Source organism: Paramacrobiotus metropolitanus, unplaced genomic scaffold (assembly GCF_019649055.1).
Source record: "Paramacrobiotus metropolitanus isolate TYO unplaced genomic scaffold, Prichtersi_v1.0 Parri_scaffold0000008, whole genome shotgun sequence".
Classification (NCBI taxonomy): Eukaryota; Metazoa; Tardigrada; class Eutardigrada; order Parachela; family Macrobiotidae; genus Paramacrobiotus; species Paramacrobiotus metropolitanus.
The window spans coordinates 2277162-2303622 of record NW_026570228.1 but is presented as its reverse complement, the minus strand read 5'-3'; the positions used below and the strand labels follow the sequence as shown (position 1 = coordinate 2303622).

General features: G+C 40.6%; 3 protein-coding genes across 3 annotated transcripts; 2 read left to right on the top strand and 1 right to left on the bottom strand.

The window, feature by feature from the left end:
* The first annotated feature begins 747 nt into the window (after window positions 1-747).
* LOC129582576 (uncharacterized) lies at window positions 748-3981 on the top strand. Its single transcript, XM_055474104.1, has 5 exons — window positions 748-1249; window positions 1508-1597; window positions 1671-1940; window positions 2017-2226; window positions 2834-3981. The coding sequence occupies exons 1-5, from the start codon at window positions 1025-1027 to the stop codon at window positions 2954-2956; spliced, it is 918 nt and encodes a 305-aa protein (XP_055330079.1). The 5' UTR covers window positions 748-1024; the 3' UTR covers window positions 2957-3981.
* On the bottom strand, window positions 3124-6352 carry LOC129582575 (BRO1 domain-containing protein BROX-like). The gene is made up of 8 exons (XM_055474102.1): window positions 5933-6352; window positions 5093-5392; window positions 4847-5025; window positions 4614-4789; window positions 4223-4304; window positions 4001-4151; window positions 3779-3938; window positions 3124-3690 (listed from the first exon to the last, which is right to left on the bottom strand). The coding sequence occupies exons 1-8, from the start codon at window positions 6031-6033 to the stop codon at window positions 3583-3585; spliced, it is 1257 nt and encodes a 418-aa protein (XP_055330077.1). The 5' UTR covers window positions 6034-6352; the 3' UTR covers window positions 3124-3582.
* A 176-nt stretch (window positions 6353-6528) lies between these two features.
* Window positions 6529-24492, top strand: LOC129582879 (neurobeachin-like). The gene is made up of 42 exons (XM_055474501.1): window positions 6529-6741; window positions 6955-7496; window positions 9126-9230; window positions 9518-9644; window positions 9700-9899; window positions 10435-10683; window positions 10918-11037; window positions 11110-11256; window positions 11333-11524; window positions 11670-11815; window positions 11878-11986; window positions 12048-12369; window positions 12692-12935; window positions 12998-13090; window positions 13164-13272; window positions 13337-13418; window positions 13657-13780; window positions 13846-14038; window positions 14548-14945; window positions 15119-15453; window positions 15518-15663; window positions 15780-15884; window positions 16033-16129; window positions 16198-16662; window positions 16777-17012; window positions 17434-17600; window positions 18054-18352; window positions 18830-18966; window positions 19153-19270; window positions 19333-19435; window positions 19578-19693; window positions 20210-20322; window positions 20405-20818; window positions 20975-21016; window positions 21084-21299; window positions 21672-21942; window positions 22284-22448; window positions 22514-22687; window positions 22971-23072; window positions 23135-23331; window positions 23632-23783; window positions 23992-24492. The coding sequence occupies exons 2-42, from the start codon at window positions 6984-6986 to the stop codon at window positions 24083-24085; spliced, it is 7737 nt and encodes a 2578-aa protein (XP_055330476.1). The 5' UTR covers window positions 6529-6741; window positions 6955-6983; the 3' UTR covers window positions 24086-24492.
* Window positions 24493-26461: the final 1969 nt, after the last annotated feature.

The window sequence follows — 26461 nt, the reverse complement described above, 5'->3', positions numbered from 1 at the left end:
CAATTAGAAGCACAATTCACCACCCGGAGACAAAAATCATTACCGAAAAGCGCGAATCTTTACCATGCATATGACTGCTGCAGTAAATCCTGGATAACTTTTTAGCTTAATTTTTATCTTCAAGAAAATCTTATACTTAGCTTAGCTTATTTGTGCTTCATGATGCAGTGCTGTTTGATGCAATGCATGCAACGCATTCCATAATTTTAAAATAATTTTAAAATGGCATTCAGATTTGCTATACGAAGCTTATGTTGTAATTTGTGATTTAGATAATCCTTAATAATTGAAATTGTAGACACTTCGGTTTTTGCAAGACAATCCTAATTTGGGTTTAATCAACTCAAATGCGTACAGTATATTTCAGATTTTTAAAGTGCAAGCCTATAAAGAACTGTATGATAAAACAGCCCATTGGCTTTCGGAAGTCCAGACAGGATACGGTACCGGTGCTTAAGGGTGAAGGAGCAGAAGAGTACTGAATCGGCCCACTGAATCAGCCACACAACTGTCTATAAATGCGACACATTATGATTACTGTATTCGTGATTTCCATGATGTCCTGTAATTACGATAGCGCAGTGCGCCTATATGTCCAAGCGTCTGCACTGAAAACTCGTATGGTCCAAGCAGACGGTGGTGCCGAAGAGTATCGATCGCTGCCTGTGTTATACGGGATATTGTTCCGAATTTCAGATATAGGTAATCATATTTATAGAACTACGAAGTACGTATAAGTACGGAGACCAGAGTTTAACGGTGAAATTTGTTGTTTTCCACGTCTACATTGCAGTGCATGCCTTCAGATTTGTAAATAACATCTTTTTGCAACATAGTACAAAAAGTGTGTTTGACACGGAACATATCTCTTATATATTCCAATTTCTACAGTGTGTATGATTTCAGTGCGGTTACTGCGGTTGTTCTCTGAAGTAAGAATGGACGTTTTACTGCTGCTGTGCAACACTTCAGAGGCGCTCTGAATTTTTGTACAACGTAATATTTGTTTAACAAGTTAACAACTATGACTATGCTCAAGAAGTCTGTTAAGCATCGACGACCGGTTATTTCCTGCCCAGCGCACCCGAAACCAACGCCGGCCACTAACAAGACGAGTGTTTCGAAGAAAAAGTTTTTCTTGGAAAGTGGGCTGAAATGTGGTTTGATTAAAGTTTTCATCGTTCTATGGTTGTTGCGAATAAACGGTGGTGTATGTGGCAATTATAAACCTCTGCCGCGACAGAACCCGGTGAGTCGGCTGGCTTCTTTCTACCAGTTCTTTTTTCTACCAGTTCATTGATAATTTATCGCGAACCATTGTAAATTTTTATCCACCCCTTTCTTGAGTTATTTTCAAAACGTACATATGCAGCGAAACTGATAACACCTTTAACGTTTTGAAACGTAACAAAAGCACTCACTGATTGTACTGCTAGAGGTAGCTGTGCGAATCTGGGGAAAAAAGGTGTGATGTTTGATTGCAACCGGTAAACTGTTTGTTTTATAGAGCACAAATCACTCTAGTTCCAATGCAAACGCTTCTGCCACGGATCAATCGGCAGAAAAAGATGGTGCTTTAACATTTACTGAATTCCTGGTATGCGAGTATATACGATTAAGGTTGCACTTTACAGTGTACGGATAATCTTTATATTAGTGTTTGCTTTCAGGGAAACGTGGGAATTGTTTTATGTTATGGGCTGGCCGGCTTCTTCATCTTGGTTGTCCTCTTTCTACTCTGTATATTTATAGAATCTGTTTGTACGGGCACAAGCATGGAAGAAGTCCTAGGAAAATTGGACAACTGGGTGGAACGCATGGATGAAAGAGCTGAACCTCCGGATCCGGATGTTATTCCCTCGGAACCCAATAAACCATCCGTAGCAGATGACGATATTGATAAAATCATCGTCTCATTCGGGAAAAGGGAACGAAATGTGGTAAGGACTTGGAACGATACGATAGTGAACCGCAAATGATAAATGCGATAATGTTGATTCGCTTACTATACTTCAGAAAAGGTGCCCTTTCCGGAACTGCCAAAAGAGCCTAAAGGATTCGCCTAATCTGTTCCATATAAAGCGGGTTGTGTTGGGCGGTAGCGACTCGGCTTTATCATTCGACTGTGACGGTTTTACCTTGGACAATAAGACAGTCTTGATGATCACGAGGACACGGACACCCAGCTTTCGTGTGGGAGATCTGATTTTGCAAATCGATTGGAAAGTGAGTATTACTAACAGCCGCGACCGCGGAAGTACCTGTAGTTTAACTTTAAACGGACGAAAGGGCACGTGCTCGTCAGGGGTTACCATAATAAATAGGTCGATGCTGTGTGCACGGGAAAACACGGGTGTTGGCTGCGTGCACGGTATTATAAATTTCAGTTTTCTCACCTTTACGTGTCGGCCGTTTTTTAATTTTTTCACGTCTGTCGAATTTTGGCCGTAACAGGTTTTATACGTAGTTTCCCACGTTCTGTACAATCACAACCGGTTTTTCTACCGGTTTTTTGACATATTTTTTTACATGCCATGGGCCCATGATCCAGGAATATGTAGTGCAAATATATTTTATGTGGTTATTTTCATTTCGTCTTGGTCTCCCGTGTACGCTTTTTTCTTACTTTGAATGTTTTAATTAAATTAATTTAGTTAAATAAATTAGCCGTGCACGCAGCCAGCGCCCGTGTTTACCCGTGCACGCAGCCATAATGTAATAGATATTGTTACTAGCCGGTAAATGATGGAAATTAAAAAATACTTTTCATAATTTTTGCAGGCAAGTTTAGTGATTTTTTTTGTTCATTTTTAAATTATTCATGCTGTTGCAGAACCCAAAGAACATCTCCATTACCGAGGCCCTGGTCCTATTAAACAGCACCGCAACAAAAATATTGAAGATCAAGTATATACACAAGATTGGTTATGATATGGAAACTGGAGCGCTTTTCTGATTTTCTAGCGGTATACTTGTACTCACAGGAATTCTTGCTTTGAAAGGGTCTGCAGTAACTTTGACTGAACTATGTATTTTCCAAAATATTTAGACGTCGTGTTATGTTGTAACATTTAGCTATCTATCAAACTGCAGCGACAAAGTATTGCCGTACTTAGGTAACGTATTTTATTTCCAATTTTCCATGAACCAGTAAGTATCGTAACTACTCGTACTTCAAGTACTGCTTCTTCAGTATTTATCACAGTATGCATGTTCGTAAAAATGCACTACGGTTCAATCTCCGGAATAAACGTTGAAAACTTTCTGTAATATTTTGAAATTACATATACAATAGATACAGACAATACACAAAAACTAATAGTGGTGTAAAAACCATAGACATTTCCTTTCAAAGCATAATTCTTGAGTGAAAAATAATTTCTGCAAGTAATACAGAATCATTATGCAGTAATTAAGATACGGCGCTTCACTTACAAGATGCCTAAAATTTAAAAATAAAAATCACGAGCCTTAATGCTTCTATAGGTGCTAGAAAATACTTCCAACAAAATCCAACCGGTAAATGTCAGAATAAATCCATTGACTTGGAATTCGAACCAGGAGGAGCAAGACACCAGAATATTACTGTATCGAACAACCGCTAGATGTTGATTCCATGCCTTTGGAAAAAGGAATCGGCTCTTCTTCAACACGGGGAAGACTGCCTCCTTTCTTGGCCCATCCGTTATTCTGTTGCAATGCCATTTAGACGATTAGTCAACTAATTTATAACAGTCCAACATCATCAAGCTATCCGTTAAAACACTCCGTTAAAAACCTTGTTTTCACGTTTGATTTGGCCCAAATCGAAGGCTTTGTATGTTGCCGGCGTCCACTGTGGATGCAATGGAGGCAAGGTGAATGTTTCTGGACTAACCAGGCCGAAGGTGGCTTTCATTTCCAGTTCCGGGGGAACATCAGGAACTTTTTGATGATAACTGTGAAGTCATACACCAGTTGCCTTATTGGATGAAAATCAAAAACTGTAAATAATACTAACATCATGCCATTTTCGCGTTCGCATTTCTCCAAAGTACGATCAACGCGTGCTCGTAGGTTTCGGAAAAAGATGTGTTGCTCCGGCTTCACAGTGGAACCGACTCCTTTGGCTTTGGCATACTCTTTACACAGTTCAAGCGAGGAATCAAAAGCTGCAACAAACATTGTACAACGTAACTGGATATGTCTGAGTTTCCATAATCATAACAATTTCTCGTCGCACCTTTGTTCGCTTCTTGCAGCGCCTTTATTGCTTCCCCACATTTATCCTGCGCTAGAAGATTTTCACCGCAGTAGCAGTAGGCCTGTAAAAAATGTTTGCATATCTCGAAGTAAAAGAGAAATGTCCGAAGTCTGTATCATACGAACGCTTATCTAGAGTAGTGTAAATATATTTATACATCTTCTCTGCATCTATATTTGAAAAGTTCGTATTCTTGCCAGTTCACATTTTTATGATGTATCACATTTCTATGTTTAAGTACTCGTACCGCTTTATCTTTACTGATCATACCGCTAAATTAAGTACGATGATACACTGCATTTCTAAAAAACAACGTAGTGATATTTATGCGCTCCATATGACCAGAACTGCAACTGATGATTTCACTCACGCATGCTTCATAAATGGCTCCTTTCAACTGGAGGTATCTGCGCCATTTTCCCACGTAGACTTCTTCAACTTTAGCCAACGACGCATCAGCACCAATAAACAATTTGGCGGTTTCATTGGCAAGGGCAGATATAAGGGCTGGTGCATGCTTCCGTTCAATGGCCTGTGCAATGGTCACTACAACAAACAAAAAAACTTCCACAAACGATACACCAACCGCCACCGTTTTCTCACCTTCTTGGGCTTCGGCGGAACACTGATTAACATACGCCACCAAAACCCGGGAATCCACATCGGTGGATTTGGGCGTTTCGCCCAGTAATCTGCCGGTATAGTTGGTCTGCATTTCTTTGAAAACGCCCGCCGCCAAACGTAAGCATCGATGCACCTCCTTAGCTTCATCGACCGATATGCTAGCATAACAAACACACAGCATCAATGGTACAGTATTGACATAACACGACAGTATACACGCTGTACCTGTCTTTGGAAGCGACAAAAGCCGCACGCTTCATATACCACAGTGCCAGATTGATGGAAATATGAATCAGCTCAAACATGGCATCCTGCTGCTCCACGGAAGCATCCGGGATAATGGAATTGGACCAGCGGAACATGTAGAAGTAGCGCAGTTTACTTTCCCCGCCGCGTTCATCACATGCTTGTAGTAGACCTTGCAGTAGGGAGACGTAGTTGGTGTATGCCATTACTACATCCGCTACACTCTGGGATGGTGATGTGAGGATGGTTAACAGCTGCGCTCGACATTGCCGGAGATCTCTGGAAAACAGTTAAACAAAACAACTCAAAATTAAATTACAAAAAATACAGTAACTGTTATTTTTAACGTTTACTACGTGGATACAAAATAAATCCTTTACAACATTAATCCGTTAGAATTTCGAAGGGACGAAGCCATTCCGATGACCATAATTAAGTTTTAAAGTTGACTTTTGCATGGTGAATGAAGTACTAGGTATTAGGTACTACTAATAGCATAAAAATAGCTAATCAACGCTAATAAAATCTAAAACGATCATATTTTATCATGATTTCTGCGCAATGCACACATACTGATTGACATACGAATCTCAAAGTAAGTACAATTCCACAAGCAGTATTTCGTCATGTTTAGGAAAGCAACAGCTCAAAATTCAAACCAAAAATCAGAAGGTCTAAGGAAAGAATGCATTTGAACGTAAACCAAGACAAACACAGTGAAATGCTAATTATCAATTAACATTTAACAGGGATTAACCAATTTAACTAGATGCAGCCGTGCAAAGCGAAGGCAATTCTTACAGTCCTACCGGGACCTACCCGCATAGTTTCAAAGCCTGTCCGTCCGTCGTGCATCCTTTCACATCGAATTTCTGTGGTGCCGTTGCTTTAATGGGATTTCGATGAAACCAGTGGGACATCTTCTCGTGCTAAGGTTGACGACCCGAATCACATGAAAACAGAAAACTCACAATGTTTCAAGAAATATAACTGCAAATGAGCAAATCCAGGCGTGAAAAGAAGGATATCGTATCGTCCGAATCCCTTCGAAATATCTGCTGTAATCCCCAAAGAAAACTTTAAAATCACATCACTCACACAAAAATACAACAATCAGCTGTAAAAAGTCAACAAATGCACACTAATTGTGCCTATATATTGAGTGGAAACACAAAAAAGTCAAATGCAATGGTAGAACGGAAACGGGAAAATTTAAAATGGGAAAGCAGAGTGATTCATTCATGAGCAACGACGGGTAGCAAAATCGCTTTCCTCCGTACAGCTTGTACCAGCTGTCGCGTCACGAACGGACGTCATGTCAACAAAAGCGTATCTGCTATTGAACGTACGGCCACTACGCTACGTATGTCGCCGTACGTTTATCCGTGTTTCCACAATCCACGTTTATAGCAACTTAAAAACTGAAAAATTTTGAAAATGACGGATCAAAAACCAAAACTTCTATCAAATTTTCAGTATTAATGAAATTGATACTTATTAGTTAATTGAATTTCGGACTGCTTTATTTTTATTTACCATCAGTATCTGATTTTGGGCACATCCATAATCCGAGAGCTTACGTTTTAAGCGGGACGAAGTTCATTTCCTCCGGATGTGAATAAAACTGGGTAAAAGTCCTGCATTGCATTATTCGCCTTGTTATAAGCGCAGGCTGCGCAGTAGATTATACAGGTGGCTGCTGTTGTTTATCCTGTGCTTAGCATAGATGCCCTGCTGTCACTGTGTACGATGTGCACCAGTTTACAGGGAGATGTATTATTTACACCATTACGCACAATTTCCTCTCCATTTCCCCTCTTAATTGAATTTATTTTGGTTAGTGGTGATTTCATCCGTTTAATCATCAGTCATGATGGATTCGGAAGACACACCGTCATCGCCGCATCCATCACCGACTGAACCGACCGAAACCGTCGTGACAGAATCAGACAGCGAAGACCTGGTGGCATCGGGTGACGCAGCACTCCACGCTGTCTCCGATGATAAGCCCCGCACCGATTCCCCGACCAGCACGGTGGAGGTGCAGTATACCGACCACCCGACCACGGAGGATGTGGTGCAGGTGACCAGCATCCCGGGAACGGCGGTGCGCGATGTGGACGAAGAAGCGGCGCCTGTTGTGGATGTTCCGCTGGAGACGACGGTGACGGAGGATGATGCCACTCCGATTCCCTCCGATCATGAGGAAGAGAGCCTGCAGGAGCTGCATGACATACCGCTGGAGCTGCAGCGGATTAAGGAGCCGGAGACGCTGCGTGTGGATGAGGTGGTGACGGATGGGGATGCCCTGGCGCGCGTGCTGGAGGGCTTCTCCAAGGGAACACTCACCAGCCAGCAGGTGGCCGATATCGCACTCAATGTGGTAAGTCAGCGTTAATTAATGTGGACTTGAAAAAGCTAATTATTTTGCTTGTTGTTGTTGTGCTAATAGAACAACAGTTTAATTTTAGAAGATTAAGAAGTTACATAAATGTTTACTATGAATGTTTGATAAATAGAGTGGTTTTTGAGCTATAGTTGCAGTTCTCCTGATCCTTTGTTTTTGCATTTTATGTGTTTGCATACTATTTTTTTTAACGTTTAACTGAAGCATTTCACCGAAAGGAATTTTTTAAGTGCTAGTTTTCCTGAAATTTTTCTAGAATGTTCATTTCCAGTACAGAACTGTTAAAGCAGGTACTTCACGGATTGGTACAGAGTGTAAGTAAGTGCTGGACCTTTCATTCACTTCACTGAATCGAGAATATACTGGGATATTATTTCTTGTATAATTTTAAAACCTGAACGGTAAAAAAATTGATTAATACTTCTACATCTTTTGATCTTAAATTTTGAACTTTAAGTGTCTTCATAAAATTTTTTATAATGGAATATTTTTTGTTTCCTGTATTAATTGAGCGCGTTGTGCGTGGGGTGAGTAGTTACCGGAAAATGTTAGTACTTCAACATTTTTGCAGCGGTGTGTGCTGAAAACAGTTTTGTAAACAAGTGAAAATTATTGTTAGTGTTAAAAATTCATGCGATTCGTCGTATGGTATAAGTCAACAGAATTTTGTATTGAATTTGTCCTATAAAGAAGTGTGTGTAAAGTCTGCTAAGGACAATTGGAGAGGATTCATTGATTTTTGCGCCTCCGATTGTTGGCATTTGATTAGTATGGCTGAATTCCGGTTGCGCTTATCGGATCGCATGTTTATGTATTGAACCATCACAATCGATAGATTATAAAAGCCGTATTAATGGACTCTTTCAGCACAGCATGTAGTCTGTTGCTTATTGATTGCCAGAACTGTGAGACAGTTTACTTGTTAACTTAAAGTCTCCCATTCTTTCATGATTTTTTAACTGTCAAAATGCAGTGTATGAAATGGAAAATGTAAGCCGACTTCATCATCACGGTGATCTAAATTAGATTTAATGGCTGTTCAGCGCCGTTAACAGAGTGCATGGACCGATTAATTCCCTTAATGATTTTGCTGATATTCAAAAAAGTTATCCAAAATAATGGCTTGAGATAATGATAAGGGAAAATGTGAAAAGAAATTCGAGTGAAATTCCTTTTATTACCTGTTTATTTGCATTCTACAAAATAAATGCGCTGTTTTTACGCCTACCCGTAGCTGGGAGGTTTTATAGAGTGTGCGTGATAATATTAAAATTACTTGAACTGCGAACTTGATTAAATTGAAAATTTTTTAGGAAATTTATGTGAAATATTACCTGTAATAAAGATGGTAACGATGGCAGTAGACAGATGAGCATTAGCTTCATTTGCCAACGCTTTCTTCCTTGTTGTATCGTTGATTTGTCTTTGGTAAATGGATACTGCTTATAATTATTCTGATTTTGCGAAAACTTTTACTGGGTTTTTACTTTATGCAGTACTTTATAATCGCTGGCTGGATCGCTTGCGATACTTGATCAAATTTAGTTCCTGGTATATACGAGTATATCGTTACTTGTTCAGTATATTGTCACTTTTTTTCTGCAGCTGGTGGATGGCGAATTCGACATGGAACTAAATCATACCGTAAAAAATCCAGAACGGTTAATTCAGGTTACGGAGTTCCTCGACAAGTGTCCTCCCAGTTTACAGGTGAAAGTCGTACTTCTACTCAGTCATACTTTTTACAAGGATGAAAAAGATCCGTTGAATTGCAGTTTACGAGTACATTCTGTATTTGTGACCGTTTTCTTGTTTGTTGCTTGTATTCGAAATAGAAAACGTGAGAAGGGGCAATACAGTTGTGAATAAACGTGTTGTTTAAAAGTATTGTGTTAGTTGCAACAAAAATAATGATCTTTTACGGATTACCTTCCAATTTTTTTCAGAAATGATTTGATAGTTGACATTGTAAATTTACATATGTAATGCGTTAATAGGCGGAAGTGTGGAGTGTTATTGTGGCATTTTTAAAGAAAAGTCTTCTGAATCTGCAAATTTGCACCGACTGTCATATGCTCTCCATGCTGTTGGAACGTCTTCCTCGGTCTGATGATGTGGTTGGATGTAAGTGCTAACAAATTCATGTCTTCATGTGTAATTGCAAGGCTGTTTCTTTTAGCTCTTTTGATTGAATTGTTGGGACTGCTGGCTAGCTACAACATCACCGTGCGGGAGTTGAAACAATTATTTCAAGCGTTTCAAGCGGTGGACAGGAAGGTTTTGCCGAGGCACACGCCGAAGTTACTATCGGTGCTGCAGCAGATGCCCCAGCGAAAGGGTCCGGATTGCTTTTTCAGCTTTCCGGGCACGGCTGGTTCGGTAAGAGATGCTAATATTTGCTCTACTGTTTGATTATTAGATATTTTGATCCACGATGGATGTGGTGTTTACGATATAAAGCGAACTTGTAGTTGTGAACAGGTTGGTTGAACGCTATGTGTACGAATTTGGTAGTGTAGTTGTACACTCAGTAAATACGTGACAGTTATTGGGCCGTCATTTCGTTAGTGTCGGCCTTGGCTCCGGAACCAGTAATTCTACTCGTAATTTTAAAAACCAAAACCCACGTGACCTTCTTTGAATTATTGTTTCTTTTAATAATTTGAATTTTGATTTCCCTGTTGGTGCGACATGTCCGTTGAATTCAAACCTTACAGGTGTTGCATAATATTATTAATTTCGGTTCCCACGACCGGTGCAAAGTAATGAAACGGTTGTACGTTCGGTAGGCAATTGCGCAGCGAACTGTTCAAGTAATTTTGAATTTTTTTTCTTTTTAGAAATTAACTTATCTCGGAGAGAGTACTGTCTTGTTGTTACTGAGTACTGACAACCATGCTTTCTCCCTATGTAGGTGATAGCACTTCCGCCCATCGCTAAATGGCCTTGTCAGTCGGGTTTTACGTATTCGACATGGTTCCGGTTGGAGCCGAAGAGCAGCGTCGTGACAGACCAGGAACGTCTGCATCTCTTCAGCTTTCGCACGCAGAAAGGCCTGGGATACTCCGCCCACTTTATTCCCGGTGGGATCGTTTTCACATGCATGAAAGTCGTTGGCAAAGGCATTCAGCATACGCTGTTCTTCGATTTTCAGCCACGAAAGGTAATTAGTCATCGTAAACTTGCTTGGATTAGAAATATGAACAATGGGAAAGGCGAGAATATAATTTGTCTGCTTTTTGGCATGCGATGATACATCTCTTTACGCGACTACGCAAATGTATTTCAAATAAAATAATTTTTATGAAATGGACTTCCAACTTGGCTAAAATTATGTGCATATATCGCTGGTGAATTTTCATTGACAGGTTCTTGCATTTTTTTTGTAATTTCTTAGTGGTACATGATTAGCATCGTTTACCTGTACAATCGTTGGAGTCGCAGTGAGATTCGATGTTCCGTCAATGGCCAGCAAGTGTCGGCTACGGATGTGAGCTGGTTTGTTAACACAAGCGAGGTGTGTTCTTTCGTAAACAGTTGTTTGGAATTTGACTGACTTGCAATATTTTACATAATAATTGTGCTGCAGACATTTGATCGTTGTTACATTGGTGGAAGCGGCGAACAAACGGAAGACACCACATTCCGCGGGCAGATGTCCTCGGTGTATCTCTTTAACGAGGCGCTTACTCCCCAGCAAATCTTTGGTATACATGCTTTAGGAGCGGATTACAAGGTAGCGTGGATTTGGAGTGACTTACGGAAGTTCGAGGGAATTAATAAGTTACTACAACGATTGTTGCTGTTTACAGAATCAGTTCCGTCATGAGAACGAAAAGCCCGAGTTGTCGGAGGAATTACGGAAGATTCTGTATGACAACACCCTGTGTCATGCGATTGTATTTCTGTACAATCCGGTCGCCTGTGATGCTCAGTTGTGCCTGGAATCGTCGCCCAAAGCGAACCAGTATTTTCTGCATTCACCTCATGCACTTATGCAGCGGGTGGGTGAATGTTCATGGGAAAGCAGAATTTATATATATTGAGAGCTACGTAATTAGAGATTTTAGCTAACATAATCTCATACCATTTTTGTTTAAATTACTGCTCATTTGATATTGTTTTGATTCTCACTTTCTCGCTCTTTAGGATGTACAAGCTGTCGTTACACATTCGATCTACAGTACACTCCATTCGATCGGAGGCATTCAGGTTCTGTTTCCACTGTTCGAACAACTGGATTGCCCAGTTGAATCTATCACTGATGAAGCCCCGAAAATTGATTATACGATTTGGTATGCATAATATGCTTTCGCAAAATCTGTTAACCAAATTTTCTTATTTTTGAATATTTTAGTGGAGCATTACTGCAGTTCATCGGTGGTCTTTTGGAGCGGTCAGCGGCAGTCCAGCAGCATATGCTCCAGAGTACCGGCTTCATGATTCTGAGTTATATGCTGGGAAAAGTGAGATGTCTGGCGCATTTATTTCGTAAACATTATCTTAATTGAAAACGCAATTTTGTAGGCATCCAGGCAGCATATTACGGAAGAAGTTCTTCACGCCATTGTGACCATGACGCGACATTTGCTGAACATTCCTAATGCTTTACCGCTAGTGAAGCAGCTGTTTGATTACCTGTTGTTCAATCCGGGATTGTGGATACACACTAGTGTAAAGGTGCAGATGGATTTGTATACATATTTGGCCACAGAGTTCGTGGGTAATGCGGCCATTTATGGCAATATCCGCCGGACCAGTACCGTCATTCAGACTATGCACGCGCTCAAGCATTATTACTACGTTGTCAATCCTACAAATCGGAGCGGAATTGAAAGCAAAGCAGAAAGTACGTTTACATTTTAGAAAGTTGCTGAAACTGTATTCCACGAGTCTATAAGCTGTTTTATAATTGCGAACTCTGTCAGCCGCATAGATAAATTATCTCAGTACATACATAAGTTTCGCGGCAAATTTGTCTTAAAATATTCTTCATAATTAATGTTGAAAAGTGTACCAGTTGTTAGATTGTATGAAATCTTTGCTGCATGTCTGTTATTGGTTATTTAACTTATTTCAGATTTGTCGCTGTACGATTGACGCTATTTTTGACTAAATTAATAAAGAAGTGTTTATGCTACCATGAATCCATGATCAAATCTTTGAAACAGGTGAAGAATTACGTCCACCTCGGAAGTCCATCCTGGATATCCGTGCGTATCTCTTATTGTTCGTTAAGCAGTTGGTGTTAAAGGGCGAAGGAGTAGAAGACGATGAGCTGGATAGCGTACTGAATTATCTCCACACTGTCTACGAAGACGACAATCTCCATGACGTCCTGCAGTTGATGATTGCCCTCATGTCCGAACATCCACAATCTTTGGTGCCGAGTTTCGACCGATGTCAAGGAATCCGGTATATGATTGCCGCATATACAAGTAGATTGTGTGAAATTTGAATGAGATTGTTGTGTTCAGGTCTGTCTTCAAGTTATTGGCATCAAAGAGCGAAATCATCCGCATCCAGGCAATGAAACTCTTGGCTTTCTTTTTACGACACTGCACAGCAAAGTATGCTCAGTTAGAAAGGAAAATATCTGCCGTGCTCATATAGACTGACGTATATCATGTTTGTAATTTCTAGAAGAAAATCGGATGTTATGCAGCCGCAGAATTTGTACTCACTACTTTCTGAGCGACTGCTGCTAAATGCGGATTCCATCAGCGTTGCGGTGTATAATGTTCTTTTTGAGGTAAGAATGCGTATAAATGCTTTGTGAATTGTGATTAACTTTTAAGACCTATTTCGCTGTTTAGGTGCTCACGGAGTCGGTTACAAGCCAAATAATATATACACGTCATCCTGATCCTGAGAGCAGCCTGAAGTTTGAAAATCCTTGTAAGCGCGAGATTTTGTGTGCGCAGGTTGTTTGAAGATGGTACTTACGGTTGCATGAAAGTAAAACTAGGCATAGTAGTGTACCGTTTGAGAAATTGTAGTAGTGAACTGACTTTAAACCACGCATTGGACGTCTGTATGGTAGTGAAGACACTATTACCTTGATTTCTCATCAGATCGTTTTCGCCGACATGCGCAACATTTTTTACTATTTGCTGTTCAATAATTTTATTTGCAGTGGTGTTGAAAGTAATTGCGGTGCTTTTGCGTAATGCTAAGCAGATGCCAGAGTTGTTGGAGCTAAAGAAGATTTTTCTTTCCGATATGATGATCCTGTGCTCTAATAGTCGCGATAACAAAAGGTTGGACTGGTTTTCATTTGCATAACGAAATAAACGTTTCGTTCAGTGGCTGATCATATTTCTAGAATAATTCTCCAGATGTCAGTGTGGCAGGAATGGCTGATTAATTTGGCATACGTGTACCCGCAGAACCCTGACGAACAGAAAGTGAGCGATATGGTACACAGTTTATTCCGAATGTTGCTGTACCACGCCATAAAACATGAATATGGTGGATGGAGGGTCTGGGTGGATACCTTATCCATAGCTCACTCCAAGGTACGATAATTACCACAGATTTCCCTTGTGATTTCGATGTGTATAATTATGTAACAAGTGGACATTTGCTGTTTGAAAAACAAATGAATGCAATTGGATTCGCAAATATGTAAATAAAATTCATGCGCTAGCTTTGTAGAGTTTGTTTTACATAATGAAGTATATTACGATGTATGATGCGCCTTTGGGAGTCGTTTGAACTGAGAATATCTATGCAAGAACGAGCATTACCTATCTGAAATATATACAAATTTGTTTCCCTCAGTATTAGTCAGTTTCTATAAAAATGTCTACGCAGATTCGGGCTGGTCGAAATGATTCTCTCTGATTTACTGAGCGATAACGGCTTGATTGAATGCTTTAGTTCCCTTCCGGATTATATTCCTAGTTTTGTCCTTCCAGGAGATTTTATTCTCATGTTTCTTGAAGAGATTCAGATTATATAAATCTGGAATCTGGCAGATGCTGCATAAACGCCTGTGGTTGAACGTTTTGTCATTGTTTTGTAGATTTCGTTCGAAGATTTCCGTTTGGAAGTTAGTAAGGCGTACGGAATATCTCCTCAGTCCCCATCCGAGAAGCTTCCTGGATCCATGAGCAATGGCACACTGTCGGATCTACCGACCGATACGGAGCAGTCGTTTTCGCCGACAGAAACGAATGTCACAACAGACACCATAACCATGACTGAAATCAGTTTGACATCGGAAGAAGTCACCCCGATTCCCAAAGATAAACGTCCACCGGCTTTATCCAAAGTGGGCAAACCCAGCGGACAGCAAGTATTCCACTCGGGGCCAACGCCACCGGCATTCAGAATCCCGGATTTCCGGTGGTCGGCAATTCATCAGCGACTGCTTTCCGATCTGCTGTTTTCTATTGAAACAGATATCCAAGCATGGCGAAGGTATGCTGCCGTTTGTTAAGCAATATCTGTACTTCTGTAGTGAGAAGGCTCGATTGATGATCTTTGAAATCTGAAGCAGTGACGGTTAACTAGATGACCTATCAAAACAATCTAAAAAAAGTATGTTTTTTCTATCTTTTTCGTAATGTAATATTTGGAAATTTTTTTCATAGTCACAACACTAAAACGGTCCTGGAAACTGTTAAGGCTCCGGAAAACGAGGTGTTCATCACCAACACCTTGCACATGATATCCCAGAGCGTGGACAACTTGATTATTGCCTGTGGTGGACTGTTGCCGCTGTTGGCGTGTGCCACCTCTCCGCAAAATGAAATCGATATGGTGGAGCCCAGTCAGGGCTTGTCTATTGATATTGTCATTGGTTTCCTGCAGCGGATGGTCAATTTGGTTGATGTACTATGTTTCGCGTCGCCGATTAATCTGGCTAACTTGGAAAAGGAAAAGGGAATGCGGAAGGGAGGAATTTTGCGGCAGTGCTTGCGCTTGGGTAATTGACAATTATTTAAAGCTGTTAAGAGCGGTATTTTTAGAAGATTCGTTTAATTCGATAGTATGCACTAATGCTGTGCGGAATTGTTTGGAATGTCGTGAAAAAGCCAAACCGAAAACGCCAAGGCTGCCCGGTGAGGAACCTGTGGATGTGCGGAAATTGGAGCATATGCAAAGTTTGATCGGAGGCGTGCAACCTACACCAAAGGTACAGCTGTGCGTTTGCGGGACATTTGCAAGAGAATCTTACTTCGATTAATGGGCTAGTGCGTTGCGTTAACTGATGTCGTTTGTAAGTGTATGCTGAAATTTTATACTATATAGAATATCGTGGAAAACCTGGTGGGTCAACATCCGGTAACTGATATGGAAAAACTTCTGCAAGATATGGATATAAACCGGCTGCAAGCTGTGGTTTACCGTGATATTGTAAGCATAGATTAACTGTAGATTTTGGGCTTTCTTGTCTCCCTGGAGAGTTATAGGCTTTTCAACGGTATAAAGCGGTTTTGCCATCAGACGAATTTTTGTCGTATTGATTTTACTGAAAGCATAATAACCTTTTTTTGTTATTCAGGAGGATACTAAGCAGGCGCAATTTCTGGCGTTAGCCGTTTTATACTTCGTTTCCGTGCTGATGGTTTCCCGTTACCGCGACATTCTGGAACCCGAAGGTTGGATGAATAATTATCTTATTATTCATTTATTTGCGTAGCTGTTTGTTAACCACCTGTTGCCGCAGTTATCGCCAACCCTGAAGAATTAGCTAACGCCGCGGAAGTTCTGGAGCGTGTTTCACTATCGCGCACGGCTTCCGTTAATGATCAGGACGCCTCCACCCGTTCCATTTCATCCGTGGCGGATTCAGGGGAAATTACCGCTCCTTCTGACAGCGAGAGTTTGAAACCGGTCCATTCGACGGCGTCGTTAAATGGCTCTCAAGAAGGTATTTCGGCAATCAATGTCGAGGGGGATAAATCAGCGGGTTCGGATGAAATGACACCCAAATACACTATCAGTCAGCTGCCTCGGAATGCCGCAAATTTTGCTGTGGCACCGGTGTCGGTGGCTAATTTAACGGAGAAACTGGAGAAGGCCCTGGGCACGACGGCGGCGTTATTGCGGGAAATTGTCCTGGATTTTACACCGTTTTTGACGAAAACTTTAATTGGATCGCATGATCAAGAATTGTTGGCTGAAGGCAAAGGTTAGCCTACGTGAAGAGTATAAAATAGAGTTGCTCTCGGCGTTATGTGAACAGTTTTTGGTTTTGTTGTTCGGCTATTTTGTAGTTAGCGAAAACCATTCTTGTGTTTTTTAGGTCTTTCTACGTTTAAAGATAGCTCATCCGTTGTTGAATTGGTAATGTTGCTGTGCTCCCAAGAATGGCAGAACTCCCTGCAGAAGCATGCGGGATTGGCGTTTATTGAGCTGGTCAATGAAGGCCGTTTGTTGTCACACGGGATGAAAGACCATATTGTTCGTGTGGCCAATGAAGCCGAATTCATCCTTAATCGTATGCGAGCGGATGATGTGCTTAAGCATGCAGAATTTGAGGTTTGACGCGATTGATACTCAGTTTTGAATGACATCGTAGTGCAGTGCGTGACGAATTTCCATTCGTATAAGTCCATTGATAAAATTAATTTCTCAGATGCAACAGACGATAGGTTGCCTTTGTTAACTTAAGATAATATTAATATTTTATCAATCGAATAATCGACACGATGAGTATTTTAGCCATTTTTATGCATAATCGTTAACGAAATTGATAAATTTAGAAACGTTGCGTAAAATGTTTCATATAAAATCATGTTTCGTAAAAAATCACATACATGTTTCTGTCAACGTACAGTACAGTACGTACGGGTGAAATTTTGAGTTACTGATATTATTCCATCGGAAGTTTATTTCCCGATGTGACTTGTAGTTCTTTAGTTTTTCCGAAGTTGTAGCTGTAAACACCTGTTGATTACAGTCACAGTGTGCGCAGACACTGCATCAACATCGGGAAAACGCCAAGCTGTGTGATCGATTAATCAGCTCAGCCAGACGAAGGGATCATGCTTTCGCTAGGAAAACAGTCGATAAAATTCTGAGCGTCATGACCGATCAGCAGGGCACATGGAAACTCATCGAGTCCAAGTGAGTTTGGATTGCTTACGGGCAGATAAATTTTATGAAGATATGGTTTTTTTTTCTGTTTCGAAAAGCTGCCCGATTTATATGGCCTAGAAGACTGAAACAAGAAGCGTTTTATATTTAGTTATTCTTAAAAATCCATTAATGGTTTATCACGATACTGGGATGCAGTGATTTCGCTTTTAAAAGCTTAGTTTTTTTGAGTGAAGTACCTTACGATGACATACATGGTATCATTGCCTTACAGTGATATGATAAAAATTCTTCAAAGTGATGAATTATCTGAACTTAGTTGCGTTTTGTACAAAATTTTATGTGATTGTATGGAATATTAATAACTGATTTATAGAATCATAACAAACACTCTTAGTGATTAGTTATTCTGGTTTATTTTGGGTTTTACACGAATTAAAAAAATTGACATTTTGAAGCTTGGAGTCACATATTTGGTTGCAGTCGGATGAAACGCTTTTGGCGCCTGGATAACTGGGAGGACGATTGTCGCCGGCGCCGTCGACTGGTACCTAACCCATACGGGAGCAATCATCCGGAAGCGGTGCTGCGATCTAACAGCAATACAGGATCCGATGTCACCGAAGACGCCATGCAGCAGGCCGAAGAGCCTCTTCACGCCAAATTGGCTTCCTTGGGGCTGGGTCACCGAGAGGTACCTCTGGAGGTGGGAGATGATTCCGATGCCAACTCCGAAGATCAAGATATCGACTATATCCAGACCACGACAGCCAAAACTATGGGTAAGATCTAAACAGCGACATTATCTAAACAGCGCAATGTCGCTGTTGTGTACTTATAGAAATGCCGGTTTGTGAGGGTTCGACTACGTCTTCCAGCTTTGTCAGTTATATCTCAGTTATATCTCGTATAATTTGCATAGTTCATAATCCTACTTCTTGTTTTTACTTTAACAATAATAAGTCAACGGAGGCATAGTTACATGTATGATGCCCACATAATGTGCAAAACAGTGGCACTTATCTTAGTAATGTGTTGCAGCAGTATTGTGTCGTAGTTGATTGGCTTATGATTCTGGAAACTATATCCTTGTTTAGCGTCAACGAGTAGTTCCGCGAAGTTTTAGCAGTTATTTAAATGGAAAGAGTTTTTTTATGGTTTTGGGTTTTAATTATTGTTTTGCCGAAGTGGATAACCATCTTTTTGCATTGTCTGTAAGTAACAGGTTGGCATTGTAAACCGGTGGATGCTTCTTGCAGGTCCAGTTACATTCACCTCTGAATGCAAATTAATTGCACCCGGTGTCGTGTTGAAAGGAACCTTATCCATCACTTCGAATGATTTGTATTTTGATGCGGACGAAGATGATAATGAATTTGAAACATCTGACCCCGAGGTATTTGCTGTTTATTTTATCCTTCGTTATCAATGAGATATCGTAAACTTTGCAATTTCATCTCCGACTATCAAAACTCAAAAGGTTTGCCGTACAAAAACGGTTGTTTCTCACGTTACGAAGAGAATTATACGGTACTTTATGCACGTGCACGATCATACGGTGCTTTAAACTGTGCTCTGGCAGGTTCTGCGTTACTGCGATAACCTTCATGGACACTGGAGCTTTTACGATATTCGGGCCATTTTTGCGCGACGCTTTATGCTGCAGAATGTGGCATTGGAGATTTTTCTTTCCACACGCTGTAAGTGTTGCAGTTTGACACCTTTGTCGGGCGGTTGATAAAAACAGTTGCACAATTTGTAGCATCGGTTATGTTCGCCTTTGCTGATCATGCAACCGTTAAGAAGGTGGTTCGCGCTCTCCCCGGTGTAGGAATTGGCACCAAATACGGAATTCCTCAATCCCGGTAAGCTGGTTGGTATGAATATGTTATTTGCGTGCAGCAGTACAGTTTGGTCGCAGTTTCTCGGAATAATTGTAAGAAATAAATGGAAGCTGCAAAATTTGCTTGACCTATTCAGTTGTTTAGATGTAGTGTTTGTTTACAGTTATGCATCCATGATGTCTCCCAGGAAAATTTTTCGCCAGTCCAACATGACCGTAAAGTGGCAACGACGGGAAATCTCCAATTTCGAATACCTTATGTATCTCAATACGATTGCGGGTGAGGGTTGTTACTGTCTTGTACGGGGAAGTCGATAGTCACAAATTTTTGTGGAAAAGGGATTGAGTGTTACTCATAATATGCGGTAGTCCATGTGCACTTTCGTAGTGAATAGGCTGATTTTGAATCCAGTGCGTTCTATTGCAGTGCTATTCGTAAATCGTAAAGCTGTTGCTGGAAAGTTTTCGCAGTTTTAGTTAGCAATTTTCCTTAATTTGGAAAGTGACTTTTTCTGCTATTATTAATAAATCTTGTGATCAATATTTTTTATCGCCCAAGTGCATTGATTCTGCACTCATATGATAACAGTTAAAAAAATCATGGAATGATTTTTTGTTCAACCAAGGAATGGCCAGTTGACTATTGTGGTGTACGATACTGTTAACACCATGTTGGTATTGAAACTGAGCATAAAGGGTGTTGGGTTTCTGCTCTAGCGAAATTTCCCTGTGTTTAGTTACTGTCGTGTTGTAATGTTGATTAACTGTTCTGATTAATATTATGGTCTGTTAACAGGGCGGACATATAATGACTTGAACCAGTATCCGGTCTTCCCTTGGATTCTAGTTAATTATGAGTCCAAAGAACTTGATTTGACATTGCCCAGTAACTACCGTGACTTATCAAAAGTAAGTTTAAGAAGCCCTTCGTCAACAATTTTTATGAGGTGTTTTTGGATACCCGAATAGATACAGTATTTTGTGATTGCAGCCGGTTGGTGCATTGAACCCGAGCCGACGGAAATTCTTCGAAGAACGCTACAATACATGGGAGCACGAACAGATCCCAGCTTTCCACTACGGAACCCATTATTCCACAGCTGCTTTTACGTTATCCTGGCTGATGCGGCAGGAACCCTTTACGACCTTCTTCCTTAATCTCCAGGGCGGGAAATTCGACCATGCCGATCGCACGTTCGCCTCGGTGGCGCAGGCGTGGAAGAACTGCCAACGCGACACTTCGGACGTGAAAGAATTGATTCCGGAATTTTTTTATCTGCCGGAAATGTTCGTTAACAGCAACCGCTATCAGTTTGGCCAACAGGACGACGGAAACGTGGTGACTGATGTAACACTACCAGCGTGGGCCAGCACACCCGAAGAATTTGTCCGTTTGCACAGAATGGTGAGAATAATTTTTGAAAAGAGTTCTGTGGATTTCGTAGTGTAACGGTGCTGATTGTTTTCTCATACTTAATCGCTGCTAATGTTACCTGGAAATGCAGTAAAGCAGTGCATTTGATAACGTTTCGGTTGATGAGGTATCGAAATTTTTGTGTAGGCTCTGGAGTCGGAATTCGTATCCTGTCAATTGCACGAATGGGTACGTGAACTTTTGTCGGGGAGCTTTGATTGTCATCATTGTTAATTTTGATGTCCTTTTTATGCAGATCGATTTGATATTCGGATACAAACAACGCGGTCCGGAAGCTGTGCGTGCCTGCAACGTTTTCTATTATTTAACATATGAAGGCAGTGTTGACCTGGAGAATATGGATGATCCCATCATGAAGGCAGCCATCCAGAATCAGATCCGTAATTTTGGCCAGACACCGACACAGCTGCTGCGCGAACCGCACACACCGCGCAGTTCACTCATGCACGTGGTAAGTTGCCAACTGCCGTCTGCTTCTGCCCCTTCTGTTGTGATTGTTCTGAAGCTGTATCTTTTGTTTAAAGTTTTTTATGAAATTTAATGGTGAAAATAGAAAATAGAAGCGTTTGAGCTGACAGTATTAGTTGTGAAAAATCGGACCGATTGAAACCGCACGGATGGTCTAACCATGGTAAATTGGTGTTGTAGTGTGGTGATTCAGTTCAAGGTCGTTTTCGACCTGGTTGGTAATTGTTCACTATTTTAAAAAACATTTTTAGTACGTTAAGTTCCTATAGAGTTGCAGGTTGTCTTAGTTTGTCGTTCTTTTTCGGTGGTTGTTGTCATCAATTGTTTTGTACTGTAACAACAATTTTCTCGACAGAGTCCAATGATATTCCGACCGATTCTGGAGGATGTTTGTGGCCAGCCTGTACGCTTCCCGTCCAAATCACCCATCTGCCACATTGCTGCCAATACGTTCCCGCAGCTTCCGGCGCCCAGTGTCGTCACCATCGCCTCCAATCATACGTTTGCCGTCAACCGTTGGAACGCCGGTAGCGGTCAGCCAGCGGGCGGTACATCAGCGTATACTGATTCTGTCGCGGAGCCCAATTCCCAGACACCGGCACTTATTACTGTCGATCCAGTTGTTGGTATGGTTTTATGCGCTGTGCCACGTATTTCAAATTCCTCTTTTGCGCTGAATTTCGATATTTGCATATTTATTTACGTATTTATTCACACTCGTTTATTTTTCGATATTGAGGACTTAATTTTCATTTGATGTTCTAGTATTTGAATTTTTGAATCAGTTCATTTAAGTCCTCCTAAGTATTCGAAGTGGACTGAAAACTTGATATGGCGGAATGAAAAAGGACTTGGAAGCGTATGAAAAATAATATTGCCTTGCATTAATACGTTTACCGTTCACGTTGAAAATCATGTTAAATGTGACCTGTTACGAAAATTAGAATTTTCGCTGTTTTCCTTCCAGCAACAAACCCTCCTCCTAATAGTCCTTCCCGCCGCAATCTCGGCAGTGATTTCGACCAGAGAATACAGCTGCGCTCCAGCAGTTTCACGACCACGGTGGAGAGCCGCTTCATCTTTGCGTGTGGATTTTGGGACCATAGTTTTCGCATTTTCAACACAGATACCGGTATGCTGTTGTATTGTACAGATAGACTGACATGCATTAAGTATTTGACATTTTGTCCGCTGAAGGCCGATTGGTGCAAGTCGTGTATGGACACTACGGAACGGTGACCTGTGTGACGCGGTCCGAATGCAACATTACCTCGGACTGCTATGTGGCCACTGGCTCCGAGGATTGTACGGTGCTCTTGTGGGTGTGGAATGCGAGGAATCAGTGCATTGCCGGGGATTCCAACACTGCAGGTCCGTTACTAATTTTCTTAAAATTCGAAGTAAACAACTTTTTTGTAAATAATGAATTTTAAATTTTATTATTCTTTTAAATTTTCCAGAAATTAGAAAGTGCAATCCTAATCGTTAGGCCGTGTATTTTATGTGTCTGGTTACATGGATTTATGTGACTAGTTGCAAGGAAAATAATTTGAAAGTTTTAAAAGCAACATGTAAAAGATAGAGCAGAATTGAACTATCACAGTAGACGCGCATTAAAATCTTAATTTTCACGGTTAACATACACGTTGTTTAGGAGAGCCACCAACTGCTAAAGCGACACTGACCGGACATGAAGACACGGTGGTATCGCTGGTGGTTTCGGCGGAATTGGGATTAGTTCTGAGTGCCTCGAAAGGTATAGTACGGCGCCAATCTCGTGGGTAAACTACAGTTTGTGTAAAAGAGAGTTTCTTGCAGGCGGTCCAGTTTTGATGCACAGTACATTAGGCGAACTTCTTCGTTCGCTGGAAATTCCCGGTGATTTCAAGAGTCCCGATCTGCTGATGATGGCGCGCGAGGGCATGCTGCTGGTGAAATACGATGGAGCCAATGTGGCCGTATATTCTCTAAACGGCAAGTTATTGCGAGCGGCTACGGGACCGGAGAAAATTGAGGTACGGAAAGCAACATGATCTTTTATTTATCAATTCTGTATGGGAAATAAGCAGTGCATTTTTTAACAAAAGCTTATCATACTGCCCCAAAGAAAACCGCAGTACATGTAAAAGCTAAAACGTTTATAACGATTTAAAATTGATAAATTCATGCATTGTTGGACATTTTTGCCAAAGATCAATTAAATTATTCAGTGCAGGTTATTTTATGGTCTGGGCGATCAAAATGTAAAACTTGTGGTAGCAATAATTTTTGAGAATATTCTGATTCACACTGTAATTTGACATTTTGCGATTTAGGCGATGGCTATTACACGCGATGGCGAATATTTCGTGACTGGTGGTGATAAAGGCATTGTGCGATTGTGGAGGACATTTTCCGTTAATCCACTGTATTCTTATCCGTCGCTGGATGCATCCATCCGATCGTTGGCTCTTTCGCACGATCATAGGTATGACAAGATGTATACTCCCCTTTTCGATGATTCGGTTGACGTATTTCTGCTTGTAGGGGAAAATCTGCGTTGCATAGTTGCGTGCATAATAATTTAATTCGGCAATAATGTAATACTTAATTTACTTAATTATGGTTGGGGTTACGAAAATATACGTCATTATTATTTATGCAGCAACATTACTAATCGAAGTTATGGTTTTCAGGATTATTCTAGTGGGCCTGAATAACGGCAGCGTGGTGTTGCTGAATTTGGATTTGAACAAATGGCATCAGGAATATCAGCGGCGCTACGACTAAATTATTGGCCAGATCCTGTTTCCAGTGTGTGTGGTAATCCAGATGTTGCTTTTCACAAAATTAAGAAACCCTTCAAACTGTGTATCCGTGTGACGTTGTCCCATTCCGGCAGCTCTTCGACATAAACCAGAGATGTGTCTTTTCTGCTGTGCACTATTCCGGTTAGATGGATTAAGTTAAGTACAATTTCTATCGTGTTTTTATTGCTCGTTTCGCATTCTCACGCACCGTGCTTTGTGGTTTCCATTGGTTTTTTTTTTGCAATAAATTATTTGTGTTGGTTGGGTTTTTCTATGAATAAGTTTTCAGAGTTCATTTTCCAGCTGATTTATTTTTATCAGACTGTGCCTGTATTTTCAGTGTTTCAAAATGATATTGGCGAAAATTAATAAAGGATTTTGCTGTCAGTGATAAGAGCGAAGTAATCAATAAAGCCGAGTTGAGGAAGTTTTTACAGTACGCATACTTACTAACCCATCATCCGCGTATCTGACATTAACAATAGCTAGTAATAAGCACTGAATTCATACAGTTATAACAGAAGAACTGAAAAAATTACCGCAGTCATGTTGATCAGCAAAAATACTCTCCTAGTTCAACAAAACATTTTAAGGGCGCCCTTTTATTTTTAAGAACCTTATAACATGCCAATAACTGAAACCATTACAAAAAATAAGATGGTTATTGGCTTTAATAATTAAGATTGCATAATATAATAATGCTTAACTGATACAGTACCTACGTTTTCTGTTTTCTTGGAGACTTGGAGTGTATGTCATATCCATAATTTCATCATTGTTTTTAGCCAGGTTTAAATTCCTATGCTAGATTTCGATCCTAGCATTTAATGGGTTACCTGCCTACATTTACAATAAACAATAATAATAAACAATAAACAACAATGTACAGTAACAATATTTTAATTTGAAAATTAATACGGCACCAGTGCATTCACTACACTAAAAAATCATCTGTAAAAGGCTCCTGCTTGTAGCTGACGTCAGCACGAGTCCTGAGACTACGCAGGTTATCGACGCACGCATATTACGCCCGTGCGTATGAGTACTTTACGTTTGTAAGAAAGTCAGCAACTCAGCTTTTTTAATCTCTTTTGCTTATAACTCTACTTAACGGTAGAACCGTAAAAGCTAGAGCAAGGCATAAACACTGCGCTAGCTTATTGTGATATGTTTTATGAAAATTTATGGTGATCCGTTTTATCAGCAAATCGATTTTATAAATTATATTAATTAAAACTTGAAAAATTTTTGAATAATCCGAGAACTCAGAAAAGTTTGGGTTACGACCATCAGATTAACTATTTAAACTATCAGCCTCTGTTATGTAGGGACTGATGGGCAAAGAGTTGCTTAAATTGGCGACAACCACAACCTTTGTGAGCTCCCACAAATTCAAGTCTCAATCGTCTTATAAATTCTGGGGGTCTACGACCCATAGCATTCTTTCATAAAACGTGACAGCCGCAAAGTGGCCTCCAATGGAAAATGCAGTCGTAATACGTAACAGCGACTTACAGCGTGCCTTGCACTCAGCTGCACGGTTGGTGCACGTAACAGTACAGTTGGTCCCATAGTTTATCTCATAGTAAACTACATAGTTGACTACACAGTTGAACCCACAGTTAACTGCACAGTAAGCCTCACAGTTCATCCCATAGTAAGCCATGCAGTGAATTTCTCTCAATATTTTGCAAAAGAAACCAAGAGTTTTATTGCCGTAAGTCATTAAAAGTGATAATACTTCGTTTCTATTTATAACTGGGATTGAACTTGTTTGTATTACCTTTACTCTTTAATTTATACCAGCTCTCCTTGAGGATGCTTACTTAGCATTTGAACACTCATGAGAGTTTATACAAAGCAAAAATTACTGCTGTCCTATTTGGTTTATAGTTACTGCTGTTCTGTTTTGCCTCTTACTGTGCTGTGCACATTCAAATAAGTTTCAGAACTGAACAGCCGATCAGTCGCTGAAAGACGGCAGTTTGTAACAGTAAAACCTTGTAACATTTCTGTTTTGCGTTGTCTATTTGAAACTAATTTTCCTTAACTAGCCAACGTCTATAAATGGCGGTTAGGGCGCATGGTCAGTTACTCGAGTTTCACCGTGGCGCTGACCGGGATACATCTCTGAATTTTGGCTCGAGTTGGTCTATGCGGTGAATTTACTAGCAAGCACGCCGTGCAGCAACGCACAGTTTGTATGTTGTTAACTGCGCAATACACTTTGCGGTTTACTGCACAATGAACTTTATGGTTAACTATGGGGTCTACTACGTGATAAACTGTAGACTGTCTGTGTTTTGTGCTGTCAGATAAAACCTGAGTTGACTACGCGGCATTCTTTTAATAAAGT